At 39.9% G+C, this 18,804-nt stretch overlaps 1 protein-coding gene across 3 annotated transcripts in view; it reads left to right on the top strand.

Annotated features, from left to right (window-relative positions):
- grik4 (glutamate receptor, ionotropic, kainate 4) overlaps positions 1-18,804 on the top strand; it is a 1,128,391-nt gene that overhangs the window by 525,754 nt on the left and 583,833 nt on the right. For all 3 annotated transcript variants that reach the window (XR_007425334.1, XM_049467192.1, XM_049467193.1), the window contains one exon: positions 12,731-12,896. Coding sequence is in view for 2 of the 3 variants with exons in the window: in XM_049467192.1 (XP_049323149.1) it covers positions 12,731-12,896 (166 nt within the window). In the remaining variant the exon portion in view is untranslated. The remainder of the gene's footprint in view (positions 1-12,730; positions 12,897-18,804) is intronic.

Below are 18,804 nucleotides of genomic sequence, written 5' to 3'. Positions count from 1 at the left end.
TAAAAATGTCACGTTGGCTGGACATGGGGTAGAGACATGCAGATACACTACACAAAGTTTATTAATATAGGGATTAAGCTTACAAGAGTAATGAGGGACAGGCAAGGTCCATATCAATAGGGCGGCGAGAATAATCAAAAAAGGAAAGAGAGAAAGAAAATAGGGGAAAAAATACAGAAAAAGGTCATCAACTAAACAAACAATAAACTGGGCAAGGCAAAAACACAAAAGTCTGTAAAACAGATTAAAAAATGCGGTACCACTTTAAAATAAGATTAACTTTATAAAGGCTTTATAAATTGTGCACAATTAGTTTATTAATGTTAATAACTAGGTTGTAAATGCCTTATAAATCATTAATAATCAGTTATAACACATGCGTAGAAAGGGCAACAATATAGATAGCTGTGGGTTCACTATTTGGCAAACAACAGGTCATTGTTGCCCTTTCTATGTATGTGTTATAACTGATTATTAATGATTTTTAAGGCATTTAAAAACTAATTACCATTAGTAAACTAATTGTAAACCATTTATAAACCCTTTATAAAGGTAGTCTTATTTTAAAGTGGTACCAAAAATGCTAGATTAAAAAAAAGGCAAAAAAACTAAAGAAACGTGTTGTAGAAGAGCTAGAAAACTAGATTCAATACTCAGGAACCAGGAGAGCAAAAAGAGGGCTTTATATATATACACAGGAGAACAGGTGAAAACAATCAGAAACTCTGAGAGCGGGAACGCCATAGCATCACGTGATCAGTGAAGTCAGGGAATCCGTGTGAGTGTATGCTGGGAATTGGAGTTTTCTGTAGTTCAGAGTCTAGAGCAGGCAAAATGACAGCATTAGGACTGACATAAAATGTTAGTTTTTATCCACATAGAACAATTAATATAAATAGATAAAGACTCTATAAACAGTATATTAATACTCTTTGCAGTGCATGGTCTTTCTATGGAAACATGTTTCTGCTAGGTAGATTTTACTTATTATTTATTCAGTTCTGCAGTTATTAACAACAAGAATGACGTTTATTAGACCTCATTGTGCATCTTAACATTAAAGATCAAAATTTTAGGAAACTTGTGAATGGATTGCCACTGGGTGAATACCCCCAATTCTTGGTGTATGTTCTAGGTTTATAGTTGTTAGCTGTATGTAATTGGCTGATGTTTCAAACACTATCTCCACCCTGAGGTTATCAGTACACAACAGTGAGCGAGCGAGCGGTGCTGCAGCATGGAAGCTAGTAAGTGGGCTGGTTCAGCTGAAACCTTAATCCTGAGCTGCTACACAGCCTAAAAAGCTTCGACATGTCTCAAAAAAGCTTAGAGATCAAAGAAGGAATAAAACAATAGTAAATATTGGAGTTCGAAAGGAAGAGAAGACTTAGAGCTCAAAAAGACCACAAGACCGACCCAGAGCTGCCGCTTTTCTCCTAAACAGGTATGCTAATTTAGTCAGGTAATTTATCACAACCACTAGATTAGCTTACCACTGAAGCTGACTAGTTTAAATTAGTGAAAAAAAAATTAAGAGATCGCATTCATATCAGTGGTCTGTGTGCAGCTGAGATAAAAAGGCAGACGTTACCTGAGATAGCTAGCTTAGATAGGTTAGCAAGGTTAGCTAAAATTATCTAGACTATGCTAGCTAACATAACACAATAATGCTACACATGCTAACATGATCTGCAATCAATTGTGACTGAGGAGCAGCATGTTACATCCTGCCTCGTTGACTTAACGTTGTTGTTTGCCATGGTAGAAGTTACTTGCACTGGATTGTGTAGATTCAGTCTCTTCAACTTGGCAACCCGAGTGAGCTACGCTTCTAGGGAGGGGTGGGCGGGGCAGACAGCTCTCCGTGGTGTTTTGAAATTCCTACTGAATGCTCCTTTAAAGGGCGTTAGATGGACAGATAAAATGTGTAAGGTGTACTCACTTGTGTTGCCAGATATTTAGACATTAACAGCTGCGTGTTTAACAGTGTGTTTTCAGAAGACAGTAAATGTATACTGCTATACTGACTGAGTAGCATTCAAACGCATTTATTCTCTACGAATGCAAAAGTGCAAAAGAACACAGCAGCAGACTGAACCGGCATGCACAGTTCTCTAACCGCAGCACGGAAAACCTTTAAATTGTTTCGGAAATGTCAGAGATATGTCACTGGAAATGTCACAGGAATTCAGGCATCATCATGAGTGTTGCCTCGTGTCTTTCTTCTTCTCAAAGCGTTTGAAAAGTGGAAGTGAATATAGTGGAGTGATGAGAAGCTGAGTAATGCTTATGAAGAGCATGGGGAGCACTCAGAGGACTGAGCACAAGCATCACAGCAAGATCAAGAATTCTTGTATTTGATATATTGCATTTTAACTCTTGAACTATCGTATTTATTGTACTATAAGGCGCACTATCAATTAACTTTTATTTTCTGTTCCATTTTCATACATAAGGTGCACCGGATTATAAGATGCATTATGCGATCTAATCTAGCGCCTAAGTAAACAAAACTGTAATTTTTAAAAATATATATTTTTAAAAAGTTAAACGAGCGCTAAATGTTAATCTACACAGATTTCTCTCCTGAAAACTGTTTATTTGGGTGAGTGTGAAAACAGTAAGCTTAGAATTCCAGTATTTTGTCCAAGGGTAAGGGGTTAGCTGTGGTTAGCAGCATTGCCAGCCCAGATTAGCAGTGCTAGCCAGCCGCAATAAGCAGTGCAACCCAGCCCATATTAGCAGAGCTAGCCTGTGCTAGCCAGCCGTGGTTAGCAATGTTATCCAGCCCCGGTTAGCAGCATAGCTAGCCCAGATTAGCAGCTCTACCCTGCTGAGGTTAGCAACATAGCCAGCCCCGATTAGCAGTGCTAGCCAATTGTGGTTAGCAGCATAGCCAGCCCCCCAATTAGCAGTGCTACACAGTCACGGTTAGCAGTGCTACACAGCCTCGGTTAGCAGTGCTACACAGCCACGGTTCGCAGTGCTACACAGCCACGGTTAGCAGTGCTACCCAGCTACGGTTAGCAGTGCTACACAGCCTCGGTTAGCAGTGCTACACAGCCACGGTTCGCAGTGCTACACAGCCTCGGTTAGCAGTGCTACAATGCCTCAGTTAGCAGCATAGCTAGACACAGTTAGCAGCATAGCTAGACACAGTTAGCAGTGCTACACAGCTTCGGTTCGCAGTGCTACCCAGCTACGGTTAGCAGTGCTACAATGCCTCAGTTATCAGTGCTACACAGCCACGGTTAGCAGTGCTACACAGCCACGGTTAGCAGTGCTACCCAGCTACGGTTAGCAGTGCTACACAGCCACGGTTCGCAGTGCTACACAGCCACGGTTAGCAGTGCTACACAGCCTCGGTTAGCAGTGCTACAATGCCTCAGTTAGCAGCATAGCTAGACACAGTTAGCAGCATAGCTAGACACAGTTAGCAGTGCTACACAGCTTCGGTTCGCAGTGTTACCCAGCTACGGTTAGCAGTGCTACAATGCCTCAGTTATCAGTGCTACACAGCCCCGGTGAGCAGTGCTACACAGCCCCGGTTAGCAGTGCTACACAGCCACGGTTAGCAGTGCTACACAGCCCCGGTTAGCAGTGCTACACAGCCACGGTTAGCAGTGCTACACAGCCCCGGTTAGCAGCATAGCCAGACACAGTTAGCCGCATCAGCGTTAATATATTTGTAAACTCCAAAGCTTCTTTATCAATGTGTGCGCAAGGCGTAAAAATAGACTGTTGATAGGGTGTAAGATAGCAGTGTGCATCGCCATGCTCCTTTCGCAGGGTATACTATAGGGCCTAAGATGAGCACCAACTACCAATTAGAAGGCAGGGATTGGGAAAATTTCGGATGCTGGTGCAGTAAATATAAGTGTGTTTGTTTTAGCATTGAGTATATTTTCTTTTTATGTATTAATCAGATATTTCTAAAGCCTACAGTATCTGTTGGCTGCTTTAGTTAACACTACTTTTTATTATTTTGGCAAGCTGAATAGCCTCCCATATAGTGTAACAACAATCTGATAGCTCTCATTTCTGTTAGCCTTATCCAGAAAATGAGAAAGAGCAAAAAGAAAATCATAAATAGAAGGTTACTCAGTCGCGTCAAAACACCTACCATCTCCTGTCCTAGAAACCAAGGAACTGAGAAAACAGAGAAAAGGTGAGGAAATTGTGTTCAGTTAAAAAAGAGGTAATGTTGGAAATAATTAAGTTATTTCCACCAAAAAACATCCTACTACACCACTGTAATTCTACTCCAGTTCCAAATATAGAACCTGAAAACTATAAACAGGGCAACACCAGAGCCTCAGCAGTCAGCACGCGGACGCTGCTGCTTGTTATTTATTAGCACAACCTGTCTAAACTCCACACACACACAATATGGTGAGTCTTCTTACTAAAGAAGAGATACACATTTTGCAGTGTTTTACTGTATTTAAGCAACATTATGCATCTATTATATACATAGATTTCGTGGGAAATCTATGTATCAATATTGACATCACCTAATTTGGCACAGTAGTTAGTGCACTGGACTATTACTGTATTTTACAGACTATTAGGTGAACTTTTTTCCCAGAAATCGTCAGTGCACCTTAAAATCCGGTGCTCCTTATGTATTAAATTTACCAGTCAGGTATTAAGAAGCAGTAAAGCCACTTCAGTGAAATACAGAGTTATACAGGAGTTTCAGTAAAGTTTCTCCAGCACTAAGGCTGGAGCAGCATTAGCATTAGCCAATAACCACAGCACTAGCTCTTTCACCGTTCGGAGGTGAGTATATCTGACTGTAGTCTGCATGTTTAGCGTGTTAATACAAGCTAAGTGGGAAGGACCACTAGCGTATAGGGCTCTGGGTTAATGGAACCAGTCTATCCGGCTGCATTTATTAGCATAAACTAAAAATAAACAAAAGCTCTTTACTCACCCAAATAAACAGATAAAGTAGGCATCCATACTAGTCCCTTAATGCGATTTAGAATCCAGTGCGCCTTATATAAGATAAAAGACCAGAAAATAGACGTTTATTGATGGTGCTTATAGTATGGGAGATTACAGGATTGTGATTCGATACACCGGTTCAGTAATCTGCTACTGTTGTGTCCTTAACCCCTTATTCATTCTATTTATCTGTTTTAATAGTCCTTTAGCCCTTATTTATCTATTTATTACACTTTAGTTTTAATATTTTATAGTTCGACCCTATTTTGCACTAGTAGTTTATTTATTGTCCACTGTTTACATCTGTACAAGTTTGCACTGCTACATTTAAATTATTATACAACTGTGTATTTGCTTTTTCTGTATTTCTGACATCAGTTATCCTCACTTTATGCACATCAACTGGTTTATTGTTTACTGTGTTCAACTGCACTATTTCCATTCTCCATTACACAGACACTAAAGACTGTACTTTTATAAGTATATACATATATCTGTTTTTCTAATTGATTGACGGTGTTAATTGTACCACATTCTGTAGTGTGATAGTATGTGGTTTTGCATTGAATGCAGCCATTTTTGAGACATATTGACTCAAGCAATTTAAAGTAACATTATTCCATAATCTTTAGCCTGAATTAGATGAATAAATGTCCTAATCCCACACATGTGCTGCAATAATAAATGTAATTTAGTTTTTATTGTAGACAGGAGTAATATTACAGTAGTACAGGTGTTTTAACTGTGGGTTGTTGAAAGAGATGGATGTATCTCAGAGCTGTCAGATCTCCGGAGTGGGGGTGCTGTGGGTCTCTGTGGGTCTCTGTGGTTAACTGTGCTGCTGCTAGCGTGGCGTCTGTGCTCTCCTCTGGCCTTTGCTGAGTCTCTCATTAAAAGGCTGTCAGCGGCGCATCTGCAGCTTCTGGCAGCCACTCTGTCACCCCACAGGAGCCACACCGCTCAGATCAGATGGACAGACATTACCCTCATACTCAGCTCAGCTCAGACAGACAGAAATTACTCTCATACTCTGATCAGATCAGACAGACAGAAATTACCCTCATACTCAGCTCAGCTCAGACAGACAGACAGAAATTACTCTCATACTCTGATCAGATCAGACAGACAGACAGAAATTACCCTCATACTCAGCTCAGACAGACAGACAGAAATTACCCTCATACTCAGCTCAGACAGACAGACAGACCGCCAGACAGACAGCAATTACCCTCATACTCAGCTCAGCTCAGACAGACAGACAGAAATTACCCTCATACTCAGCTCAGCTCAGACAGACAGACAGACAGAAATTACCCTCATACTCAGCTCAGACAGACAGACAGAAATTACCCTCATACTCAGCTCAGACAGACAGACAGACAGAAATTACCCTCATACTCCGCTCAGATCAGACAGACAGAAATTACCCTCATACTCAGCTCAGACAGACAGACAGACAGACAGAAATTACCCTCATACTCAGCTCAGACAGACAGACAGACAGACAGAAATTACCCTCATACTCAGCTCAGACAGACAGACAGAAATTACCCTCATACTCAGCTCAGACAGACAGACAGACAGAAATTACCCTCATACTCCGCTCAGATCAGAAAGACAGAAATTACCCTCATACTTCGCTTAGCTCAGACAGACAGGCAGACAGAAATTACCCTCATACTTCGCTTAGCTCAGACAGACAGACAGAAATTACCCTCATACTCAGCTCAGATCAGACAGACAGACAGAAATTACCCTCATACTCAGATCAGCTCAGACAGACAGACAGAAATTACCCTCATACTCAGCTCAGAAAGACAGAAATTACCCTCATACTCAGCTCAGAAAGACAGAAATTACCCTCATACTCAGCTCAGACAGACAGACAGACAGAAATTACCCTCATACTCCGCTCAGCTCAGAAAGACAGAAATTACCCTCATACTTCGCTTAGCTCAGACAGACAGGCAGACAGAAATTACCCTCATACTTCGCTTAGCTCAGACAGACAGACAGAAATTACCCTCATACTCAGCTCAGATCAGACAGACAGACAGAAATTACCCTCATACTCAGATCAGCTCAGACAGACAGACAGAAATTACCCTCATACTCAGCTCAGAAAGACAGAAATTACCCTCATACTTCGCTTAGCTCAGACAGACAGGCAGACAGAAATTACCCTCATACTTCGCTTAGCTCAGACAGACAGACAGAAATTACCCTCATACTCAGCTCAGATCAGACAGACAGACAGAATATTATTTTTTTAATATCTCCTTTTCTCCCCAATTTACACAGCCAATCACCCAAACCACTCATTAGGACTCCCCCTATCACTAGTGAGGCTCCAACACCAGGAGGATTAAGAAGACTAGCACACGCCTCCTCCGACATATGTAAAGTCAGACTCCGCCTCTTTTTGAGCTGCTGCTGATGCTGTTGCATTGCTGAGTAGCATCACAGCGCTAACGCTCGGAGGAAAGCGCAGCGACTCGGTTCTGATACATCAGCTCACAGACGCAGCCTTGTGCTGATCCACATTACCCTAGGAGTGATGAGGGGAAAGAGAGATCCACTGTACTGTACCCACCCAGAGAGAGAGCAAGACCAACTGTGCTCTCTCGGGGCTCAGGCAGCTGATGGCAAGCTGCGAGTTTTTGCTTTTTGAGATCTAGGGAAGGCAGGCACCGGCACCCTGCCACAAGTAGACAAATAGCACCTCTATCAAACAAAACAGACAGCAGAGGCTTAGAGTTTAGAACATGAGGAGAGAGAAGTAGTAATAAGGGATTTCTAATTCCCTTTTAATCGTCTCTAATCTTTGGTCTTTGGTATTCATCAAGCATTTACTTTCTCCCTCAATCAAGCTCTCTCTCTTTCTCTCTCTCTCTCTCTCTCTCTCTCTCTCTGTAAGCGATGTTTTATGTTTTATCAGTAATTTATGAAGGCGTGTGTTGGCAGCAGCTATAATAAGTAAATTAGCTCTTCAAAGCTGCTTTTCTTAAATGAGCTCTTCTTTTCCACTTTCAGCACAAGGACCTTTGACCCAGCATCCACAGGTGCTCAGCAGCCTGCTTGCACGTGTGTGTGTGTGTTCTGTGTGTGTGTGTGTGTGTGTGTGTTCTGTGTGTGTGTTCTGTGTGTGTGTGTGTGTGAAGTATTAGCTCGTTAAAGCACTCCCACATTCATTACTCAGCTCCACACTGTCCTCCCGGAGCCTCGCCGGCCGCATCGTTTGAACCGTTAATTAGTTCAAAGAATCCAATCACATCGCGTCTGATCTGCATAAAGCTGAAGGTGATTCTTCTCTCTGAGCTGATCATTACTGTGTTTCTCCGCACTCTCAGATTTCCTCCTGTCAACACACACCCTTATCTCCCCAGTAATGAGCGCACGACACCAGAGCAACCCTACTGGTTCACCTCGGCTACTGGCTGAAACACAGAGACAGTGGAGGAGTGGAGGAGAGAGAGAGAGAGACGGAGAGAAAAAGAGAGAGCGAGAGAGCGAGAGTGAGAGAGAGAGAGGATAAGGAATGGTGGGGTGGTGTTGATCCACTGTGTTTTATTATCAAGTCCAAACAATTCAGTGCAGTTTTGTTTTCCCACAAAATCTTACAGCACTTCATGCTTCCCTCTGCTGAAAACAACTTTTATGGAAATGCGGATTTCATTTTCTAGCAGGATTTGGCACACTGCCCACACTGCATAACAAAAGTACCAAATGGTCTTATATAATATTCTAATTTTCTGAGACACTGATTGTTGGGTTTCATTGGCTGTAAGCTTCATAATCATCAACAATAAAATAAATAAACGCTTAAAATAGATCACTCTGAGTGTAAAAAGATAAGATAAGATAAGATAAGATGAGGTAATCCTTTATTGATCCCACAACGGGGAAATTTGCAATGTTACAGCAGCACAGAGAAAAGAACAGAGAAACAGGTCAGGAAAATATACAAACATATGCAGTTTTTTGCTTCTTATCTTTGATTCTGAGAGGCTCTGCTCTCCAAAATGATAATTTTATACAAAATGATGAGTTAAATGCTGATTACTTAGACTGCATCTGTCTTTTATTAGTACCACTTACTTTTCTTTTGTTGCCCTGCCAACATTTTTTGTAATGTGTTGAAGGCCTGAATGGATGGCGGTAATGGATGTTTATTAATAAATGAAATGGATTTTACTAGACAAAACTAGAAAAAACTAGTGAAATTAAAGTCAAAGTAAACGTTAGAAACACTGCATCTTCCATACAGTAAAATAAGAGAGAGACAGAAAAAGAGAGACGGAGAGGGAGAGAGAGAGAGAGAGGCTCATAGAGAAAGACATGAAGTTCAAGATAGTTGGAGATTAGGAGAGAGAAAAACAGAGGATCAATGAGAAAGAAATGGAGAGTCACATAAAAAGAGACATAGAGAGACTGCATGAAGAGAGAGAGAGTCAGAGAGAGAGAGACAGATAGATAGATAGAGGCTCATTGAGAATGTAATAGATAGATAGATAGATAGATAGATAGATAGATAGATAGATAGATAGATAGATAGATAGATAGATAGATAGATAGATAGACACTCAATAAAAAAGGAGAGAGATAGTCAGAGAGGGAGAGAGTATCAATAAGAAAGAAATGCAGAGTCACATAAAGAGATAGGGAGAGAGAGAGAATGAGAAAAAAAGAGCGGGAGGGAGAGTCAGAGAGGGAGAGAGAGAAACAGAGGCTCAATGAGAAAGAAATGCAAAGTCACATAAAGAGAGAGAGAGAGAGGGGGGGAGATAAATAAAGAGCGAGAAAGAGAGAGAGAGAAAGGCATGAAGCGCAGCATAAGGAGAAAGATAGTCAGAGAGGGATAGATAGATAGATAGATAGATAGATAGATAGATAGATAGATAGATAGATAGATAGATAGATAGATAGATAGATAGATAGATAGATGAAAAATACAAAGTGCAGCATAAGTAGAGAGATTGTTGGAGAGGGAGAGAGAGAATAACAGAGGCTCAATGAGAAAGAAATGGAGAGTCACATAAAGAGAGAGAGAGCGAGAAAGAGAGAGAGAGAGAGATGCTTATTAAGAAAGACAAAGCACAGCATAAGGAGAGAGAGAGATAGATGATGGATAGATGTAGAGAAGAGAAAGACATGAAGCACAGCATAAGGAGAGAGAGAGAATCAGAGAGAGAGAGAGAAAGTATCAATGAGAAAGAAATGCAGAGTCACATAAAGACAGAGAGACAGACAACGAAAGAGAGAGATAGACATTTAATGGGAAAGGCTTAAAGTGCAGCAAAAGGAGATAGATAGATAGATAGATAGATAGATAGATAGATAGATAGATAGATAGATAGATAGATAGATAGATAGATAGATAGATAGATAGATACTCAATAAGAAAGACACAAGGAGAGAGATAGTCAGAGAGGGAGAGAGAGAAACAGAGGCTCAATAAGAAAGAAATGCAGTCACATAAAGAGATACGGAGAGAGAAAGAGAGAGAGAGAGAGAGAGAGAGAGAGAGAGAGAGAGAGAGAGAGAGAGAGAATGAGAAAAAAGGTAAAGATAGTCAGAGAGGGAGAGAGAGAAACAGAGGCTCAATGAGAAAGAAATGCAAAGTCACATAAAGAGAGAGAGAGAGAGAGGGAGAAAGGCATGAAGCACAGCATAAGGAGAAAGATAGTCAGAGAGGGATAGATAGATAGATACAGGGATAGATAGATACAGACATTGAAAGAGAGACAGACAGAGAGAGCTGGATCTAAGGAGAGAGAGAGGCAGAGAAAGGGTGGAACGCTGCACTGCAGGGCGGCTGGAGGATGAGTGTGTGTCCCGGGTGTCTGCATGGCCATTACCCACTCCTCACTGGCCGGCCCTCCGAGTCCCCCGGCGAGGGCCCGGCGCTCCCTCCATCCTGCTGCTGCTGCTGGAGACTCCATTACAGCCTGATGGAAAACGATGGGAAACCAATCGGGGATACAGGGGCGAGCGAGTGCGCCGCCCGCTCACACAGCGCTGCACACACAGGCAATCTGCCGTGATGAAGAGGCCTGCACTACTCTCTCTCTCTTTCTCTCTTTTCCTCCTTCTCTCTCTCTCTCTCCTTTTCTCTCTCTGGGCCGCCTGCGTCCTCCAGGATCCCCTTCAAGGCCCGCTGAGCCCTGCTGCACCCACACATCAGCACATATAAATTAGAGAGCGGCACACACCACGGCCTCCGGGGAGCACAAAGTTGGATGTGTTTCTGATGCAATAGTTTCGGCTGATTTTTTTTTTTTTTTTTCTGTTCTTTTGCTTTTGCTTCCCCGAGCGTACTGTGCTGGACGGCAACAAATTCAGCTCGTGCCACTGACTCCTTCCAGTCAGATTTGGATAGAAAAAGAGCCCAAAAAAAAGAGTGTGTGACTGTGTGTGTGTGTTTGTTGGTGTGTCAGAGACTTTTTCTCAAGGGGAAAATTTTAGAACTCTGCATTTTAGACTTTGGTTCGTTTTATATGTTTTGCAAATTATACAGTTCACTGCCAGTTAAATCTCTTGTTCTTTGATCTCATATTTTTGGCTCTGAATTAAATTCACCCTGGTAACTCTTATCTCTCAGATAAGAGAACAATTTTTCAGGATTTGGCACACTTTAAGTTCCTGAGATATAATAATTAGATGTTAATATTATCAATGAAGTTAAATTCATCTGATTTATTAAACCAGTTATTCTCATTAAGTATTTTTCGCACTATGAGGTGCACTGGATTATAAGACGCATTATGTGCCACTAGTAAGGAACAGGGGTGTCACCATGTTTTTCTTCTAATTCAGCAGGTCTTGCCGCTCGGTTAAGTAAATAAACAAAATTATAATTATCTTTTAAACATTTTCTTTTAAAGTTAAACAAGCACTGGATGTTTTTCTTTTTATAGATTTCTCTCCTGAAAACTGTTTATTTGGGAGAGTAAAGCGCTTCTGTTTATGTACAGTAAGCTTAGATTTCCAGATTTACACTAAGGCTGGGTGCAGCAGCATTAGCATTAGCAGCTAATGTTGCCTGACAGCACTTTACTGAGGAAACTGAGTGTTTCAGTAAGCCAGGATGATATTATCTAGTGGTTTGTTCTACGTAGCTTGTTTTAACTTGTTAAACACACAGACTGCAGTTCGATATACTCACCTCAAAATGGTGAAAGAACTAGTGCTTAGCATGGTTAGCAGCTAATGCTAATACTGCTCCGGTCTCTGTGCTGGAGAAACTTTACTGAAACTCCTGTATAACTCTGTACTTCAGTGTTCAGAGTGGCTTTACTGCTCCTTAATACCTGACTGATAGAATTCATACATAAGGAGCACCAGATTATAAGGAGCTCTGGTGATTTTGGGGAAAATTAAAGGATTTGAAGTGCACCTTATAGTGCAAAAATATATGTTACATATATTAACTTTAAAAGAGCAACCCGTTTAAGATTTATGTGACACTAAAATAAAAAGAGGGCTGTTTATGCTGGCGAAGTTTTAGATGCTTTCTGAAATTTGGATGTTATTCAAAAGGGAGTTGAATCGTTTAAATGAGATCTTTTTAGCATTAGTGATAAAGTGAGTGTAATTAGTCTGATGAGAATATAATGGTGTAATTCGTAGCACCCCCACTGAGTCTGTACGTTTCACAGCAGAGCAGCAGCAGCACAGTGGCATCCTCCCATAATGAACCTTCATCCAGATGAAGCTCTCAGTGGTGATTTAACAGGAGTTAACACTGAGTCGCTGTGGTTTTGTGTGGATTTTGATGCAGGTGCCGTACGTGAAGGTGGCTCCAGAGGACATCCTGAAGGTACAGTTCCCCCGATTCACCACGCTGGACCTCAGACCCACCAATACTGATGTGAGCCTAGCTGTGGCCGGCCTTCTCACCTTCTTCAACAGCACCACGTCCTGCCTCATCTGCGCCCAGGCCAACTGTGAGTAATAACGGCTGCAGTTATATAAATAATATTGCGATTGTACCACAGTTCCATTATCACTGTTTATTGAAAGATTTTAAAGAGTTAAAGAGGAGGAGAAAATAGGATCTGTTTGGTTAAAATAGTTCCATTGCTGCTCTGTTTGTTTGTAGCTGCGCTGTTTGGTTTGTAAGCGCTGCTGCATCGTTGCTAGGTTACCTGTATGTGGCGGAGTAATACAGTAATACATGGAGAGCTTCGGTTACAGTACATTACCGGCTGATAGCGGTACTCATAGAACGCCTCTCAGCCAATCACATTGTAGGGTCGGAACTATATATTTATATAATATATGTGTGCATATTGTTGCTGTCCAATGTAAAACAAGTATCTCCGAAACAGCAAATTTAGCAACTTTACAGGAGAGAGAAAAAATCTTCTAAACTTTCAATGAAAGTTTAATTAAAAAAAATAATTATTTCAGGTAATTTTGAAGCATTTCTATTGGTCCGTTCATCAAGAAATTTTGGCACAGTGTAAAGGCCTAGTTTGTGTGTTTAAATAATTGTGTAATAAATTAAAAATCGACAAGAAAAATTGAGATACTTGTTTTTTATTGGACAGCAACAAAAGTATCATGCACTATTCTTTGTTATTTGTTGAATTTTTGAAATATAAAGTTGAGTATAGCTCATATAACCTGCTGCCTGAAAGCAGTAACCAACCAGCATCCAGAACAACAGGAGGCAAAGGGTTTTCTGTTCTTTAAGTTGGACCTGAAGGGGCAGCAGAGTGGATCAATATTAATATTATTAATAAATGAAATGGATTTTACTAGACAAAACTAGAAAAAACTAGTAAAATTAAAGTCAAAGTAAACGTTAGAAACACTGCATCTTCCATACAGTAAAATAAGAGAGAGACAGAAAAAGAGAGACAGAGAGAGAGGCTCATAGAGAAAGACATGACGTTCAGTATAAGGAGAGAGATGGAGAGAGAGAAAAACAGAGGATCAATGAGAAAGAAATGCAGTCACAAAAAAAGAGACATGTAGAGACACTGCATGAAGAGAGAGAGAGTCAGAGAGAGAGATTGATAGATATATATCTGAATTGCATGTGATAGATAGATAGATAGATAGATAGATAGATAGATAGATAGATAGATAGATAGATAGATAGATAGATAGATAGATAGATAGATAGATGCTAAATGAAAAATACAAAGCACAGCATAAGTAGAGAGATAGTCTAGTCGGAGAGGGAGAGAGAGAATAACAGAGGCTCAATGAGAAAGAAATGCAGAGACACATATAGTTATCTGCCCCACCCACCCCTTCCCCAGACATAAAGCTCACTCGGGTTGCCAAGTTGAGGAGGCTGAATCTACACATTCCAGTATAAGTCCTATTCTGTAAGTTAATCAGCTAATGAATATGTTTTTTTTTTACGTTTTTACTGTTTGCACTTTATAAAACGACTAATGTAAACTTCATCCGTAGTTAGCTAACCTAGCTTTATGCACCTCTAGCTGCATTAGCCAAAGCCAAGCCTGTTATGCAGGAAAAATCCCAATACTCCAAAAATACACACCCTAGAGCTGGAGTTACTACTTTACAGGTAATAATAGTAATAATATGCTGCTTAGTTTAGCAGATAACATAGACATCTATATTGGAGTAGCCTACTGTTTTATCTTGTTGCAGCCTGATCTAGATCTTAGTTATGTTGTTCCCTCACTGCTGTTAAGGGAAGCCAGTGAAGACTGGGCAGGTGGCAGGGTAGAAGAAGCAGAGAAACCTGCTTACTAGCTTCCATGCTGCAGCACCGCTCGCGCACTGTTGTGTATTGGTAACCCTGGGGGGTTTTCAAAGCAATATCCACCTCGTTTGATCTGATAGAAATTTTATATTTATTGTATTCAGAATGGCCTCAATCGGACTACTCTATTCAAACGAATGTGTTTACATGGACGTGCTCTATTCCAATTGAGCTATTAGTCGGATTATTACCGGATTATTAGGCTGCATGTAAACGTAGACACTGTGGATCGAGGAATGATAAATACCCACACAACTTTAGAAAGTGGAATGTCCCGTTCATATGACTCCATTAGCATTATCAGGCCTCACACAGGCATGCTTACTCACAAGATAGCACCTCATAACTTATACAGATGTTATTGTTCCCAAGTCATCACCTAAGGTAACACTTAGGGCCCTGTTTTAGCGATCTTTAGCGCATCAGTCAGTTGCACTTTGCGCAGTTTGATTTAGGGGTGTTTTGTTGTGTGTTTGGTATCAGGAGGGCACAAAAAATATGCCTTGCACAGCTCGAAATGAGTGTTTATTGGGCGTAACATAGTAGTTATATAATGCTATATAATTGATGTTTTTTAAAAATAAGAAAATACAAGGAAATCCCAGTTAAATAATAGCAAAGTTAAATACAATACATTATTTATGTTCAGTCAAAGTGCTTCTTTGTTTTTATATTTTATTTCCAAAACTGCAGGATGTAAGAGAGAATGAGTGAGAATGAGCATCTGTTGAAATTCTCAAACAGCAGAATGCCTATATCTGCTATATTAAGCTACTTTCATTAGGTCCTTATACTGAACACAAGTAAATCCTCAAATATAAATCCTTTTAAAAATCAGATTAATCTGATTAACACATCGTAGTGCACATTTTTAAATATATTTTATTTTGTAGTTGACTGCTGAAGGCTCTGGGTGAGGTTTTTTTTTTTTTTTTTTGCTGTGGTAAAGAAGTTATGGTGTGTGGTATTGACTGTTGACTGTAGTCCTGGTTTAAAATCAGTCAGTGGCGCACCCACTGTGTTTCCCACCACCAAGACAGAAACGCACCAGGAATTTACCTGAACACACCTCACTTCTAGACAGACCACCACACCCATCAGTGTGTCACAGTCACGATTTAGAGCATTTTATACTGTAATTGTTCTGATATTTGCTAAATCATTATAGCTATAGACGTCTCATCAGTACAGAGATCCTCAGAGACACGGCTGCTCAATATAATATTTAAGTGAACAACAATTTCACTCCGAGCTTCACGCTTTATTATTGAGTCAAATTACCTCATATTAGGCGTGAAAATCCTCTGTGTTAGCGCTTTCCCATTCCCATGAAGCTCTCTGGTTAGGATTAACCACACCTAATGCGCTCTTATTCTCATTATGTTTATATTTAAAATGTGTTTTGTGCCTCGTGCACCTTAATTCTAATAGCGTAGGTGACTCTGGTGTGTAAGATTTAACATTTAGAATGCAATAAACGTGTAAGCAGGCTTAAGACTTTAAGGAAAAGAAGTGATATTGGTGGGTGTTGGGTCCTGAGCAAACATTTCAAGCTCTGCTGGGTATTTACATTATGATTGCTTCAACATTTTCCAGCAGTGTTATTTAAAGCAGCTTCCCACAGCTCTGAAAGGCACGATAATTACCCTGCATGTTGAATCAGGTATGTTAAAGCAGGAAAAACTCTTATAATAAGCTGCAAAGCTGCATTACTGGAGATTAAAACCATAGCTGTAGAGTCTGTTACGAAGCTTCTTCAGTTCTGCTATGATTTTTTTTTTATTATTTCTGACATTTTGACAAAGATTGACACAGGAAGGGTCATTAAAATAAGACAGAGTACATAAACAACAGGAAACAAATGAATAATGCAGTGGGAGGCTTAAGTAAAGGGCTTTTTTTAGTGCCATTTTAATGCTATTATTATTTATAGGTTTATGTTTGAGTAAAATGAACATTGTTGTTTTATTCTATAAACTACAGACAACATTTCTCCCAAATTCCAAATAAAAATATTCTCATTTAGAGCATTTATTTACAGAAAATGAGAAATGTCTGAAATAACAAAAAAGATGCAGAGCTTTCAGACCTCAAATGGAATGGAAGTGCAATGGAAACAAGTTCATATTCATAAAGTTTTAAGAGTTCAGAAATCAATATTTGGTGGAATAATCCTGTTTTTTTTTATCACAGTTTTCATGCACCTTGGCATCATGTTCTCCTCCACCAGTCTTACACACTGCTTTAAGATAACTTTATGCAAAAATTCAAGCAGTTCATCTTGGTTTGATGGCTTGTGATCACCCATCTATACTCAAACAGACCAGGTGTGAGCAATCAGAAGCTGGGGAGTGTGAACGCCATAGTGTCAAGTGATTATCAGAGTTCAGAAAGTCAGATGTGAGTGCATGCTGGGAATTAGAGTCTTTGTGTGAATCAAATAGAATTACATCTCACCATTTTTGTGTAACCAAAAGTTGTCTCCTCTTTGGTATTCCTAAAATAACCTTTTGTACCATCATTGTTTTAAGAAAAATGTAGTAGGTTAAATCTGCAGTTGTGATGTTCGCTGTGATTTTTAGTGCATAGAGATTAAAATAAACATTTTAAATGTATAAGGTAATCAACTGAATAAGTGTAACTGCTTCAAGATTTGCCTTTTTTGACCAAACATGCCCGAAAAACAGTATAGGAAATATAAATAAGTCAATTTCTGCTTTTTTCCAGCATATTATCATCAGAATGTTTTATATCCAGTTGTGTGTTGTTGCATTTAACCCTTGTGTGGTGTTTTTTATATTTTTGTTACTCGTTTACTTTGTTATTTGTATTTAATTCAGCAAAATTAAGCAATTTTACATTAAAATTCTTTACACATTCTCGTTTCACCTAAATTGCAAGCAATATAAACAGCTTACATGGTTAATATTTACCCTTTACCTTTCTTATGTTACATTTCTTTCAAAAAGTGCTACTCTTTTTTTATTAGTTTTTTAATAAAATGTAAAAGAAAATGAATTAAACTCAAGATATGAGTAGAAAATTTGTTTAGTTTCAAATTTACAAATGAAGCAATGTTTATTAGCCCTTGGCCAAACATACTGTATGTAAAATAAATGTGTGTGTGTGTGTGTGTGTGTGTGTGAGGGGGGGGGGGGGGGGGGGGGGCGGTGTACAGTGTGTGTTTATCGAAAATGAGTTTTGATATATGTTTTTCACAAAAAATGAGCCAATGCCAATAAGTTTGAGTTAGAAAAAATATTTTTTTTGTATCATTTGATGAAAATGATAAAAAATGAACACCACAGAAGGGTTAAATGAGAGGAAACTAAAGAACAAGCTAAATCTGGCTGTATTCTATAAATATTCTATAAATCCGACTCATTGTGTGTGAATGGGAGAAGAAGAGGAGGTTGATAAGCTTTGTAAAATTTAGAGAGTGATGCCCAGGAGTGTGTTGTGTTTCGCTCTGAATGAGCGTATAGAACTGCATTGTGGTTATAGAAAGTCTGTGTAGATACACTCTTGCTGTGTACAAAGACATTTCCAAAACTGCTAAAGGCACAAACTGCTCTTTACTAGCTACATACTGTGTGCTCCTCGCTACCCTGCAGTGAACAGACACCTTCAAAAGATACAGAGAGACACACAGTGATTTTTAGATAAGATCCAGTCTGGCATTATAAATATATTCATTTTTATCCCATTTTATTCCCAATTTATACAGCCAATTACCCAACCCACCCATTAGGACACTCCCTATCACTAGTGATGCCCTTACAACACCACAAGGGTAAAGAAGACTAACACACGCCTCCTCCGATACATGTGAAGTCAGACTCCGCCTCTTTTTAAACTTCTTTCGCCGAGTAGCATCACAGCGCTAACGCTTGGATGAAAAGCACCTACAGCGACTCGGTTCTGATACAGCAGCTCACAGATGCAGCCTTGTGCTGATCCACATCACCCTAGGAGGAGTGATGAGGGGAAAGAGAGAGCGCCATCTGCTGTACTGTACCCACCCAGAGAGAGCAAGATCAACTATGCTCTCTCAGGGCTCCAGCAGCTGATGCAAGCTGACTTAAACTTAAGGGATTTAAACCAGC

The sequence above is a fragment of the Astyanax mexicanus genome, chromosome 18 (genome assembly GCF_023375975.1).
Source record: "Astyanax mexicanus isolate ESR-SI-001 chromosome 18, AstMex3_surface, whole genome shotgun sequence".
Taxonomy (NCBI): Eukaryota; Metazoa; Chordata; class Actinopteri; order Characiformes; family Acestrorhamphidae; genus Astyanax; species Astyanax mexicanus.
Note: the sequence above shows the minus strand (reverse complement) of the source record. Positions and strands in the feature narration are given on the sequence as shown.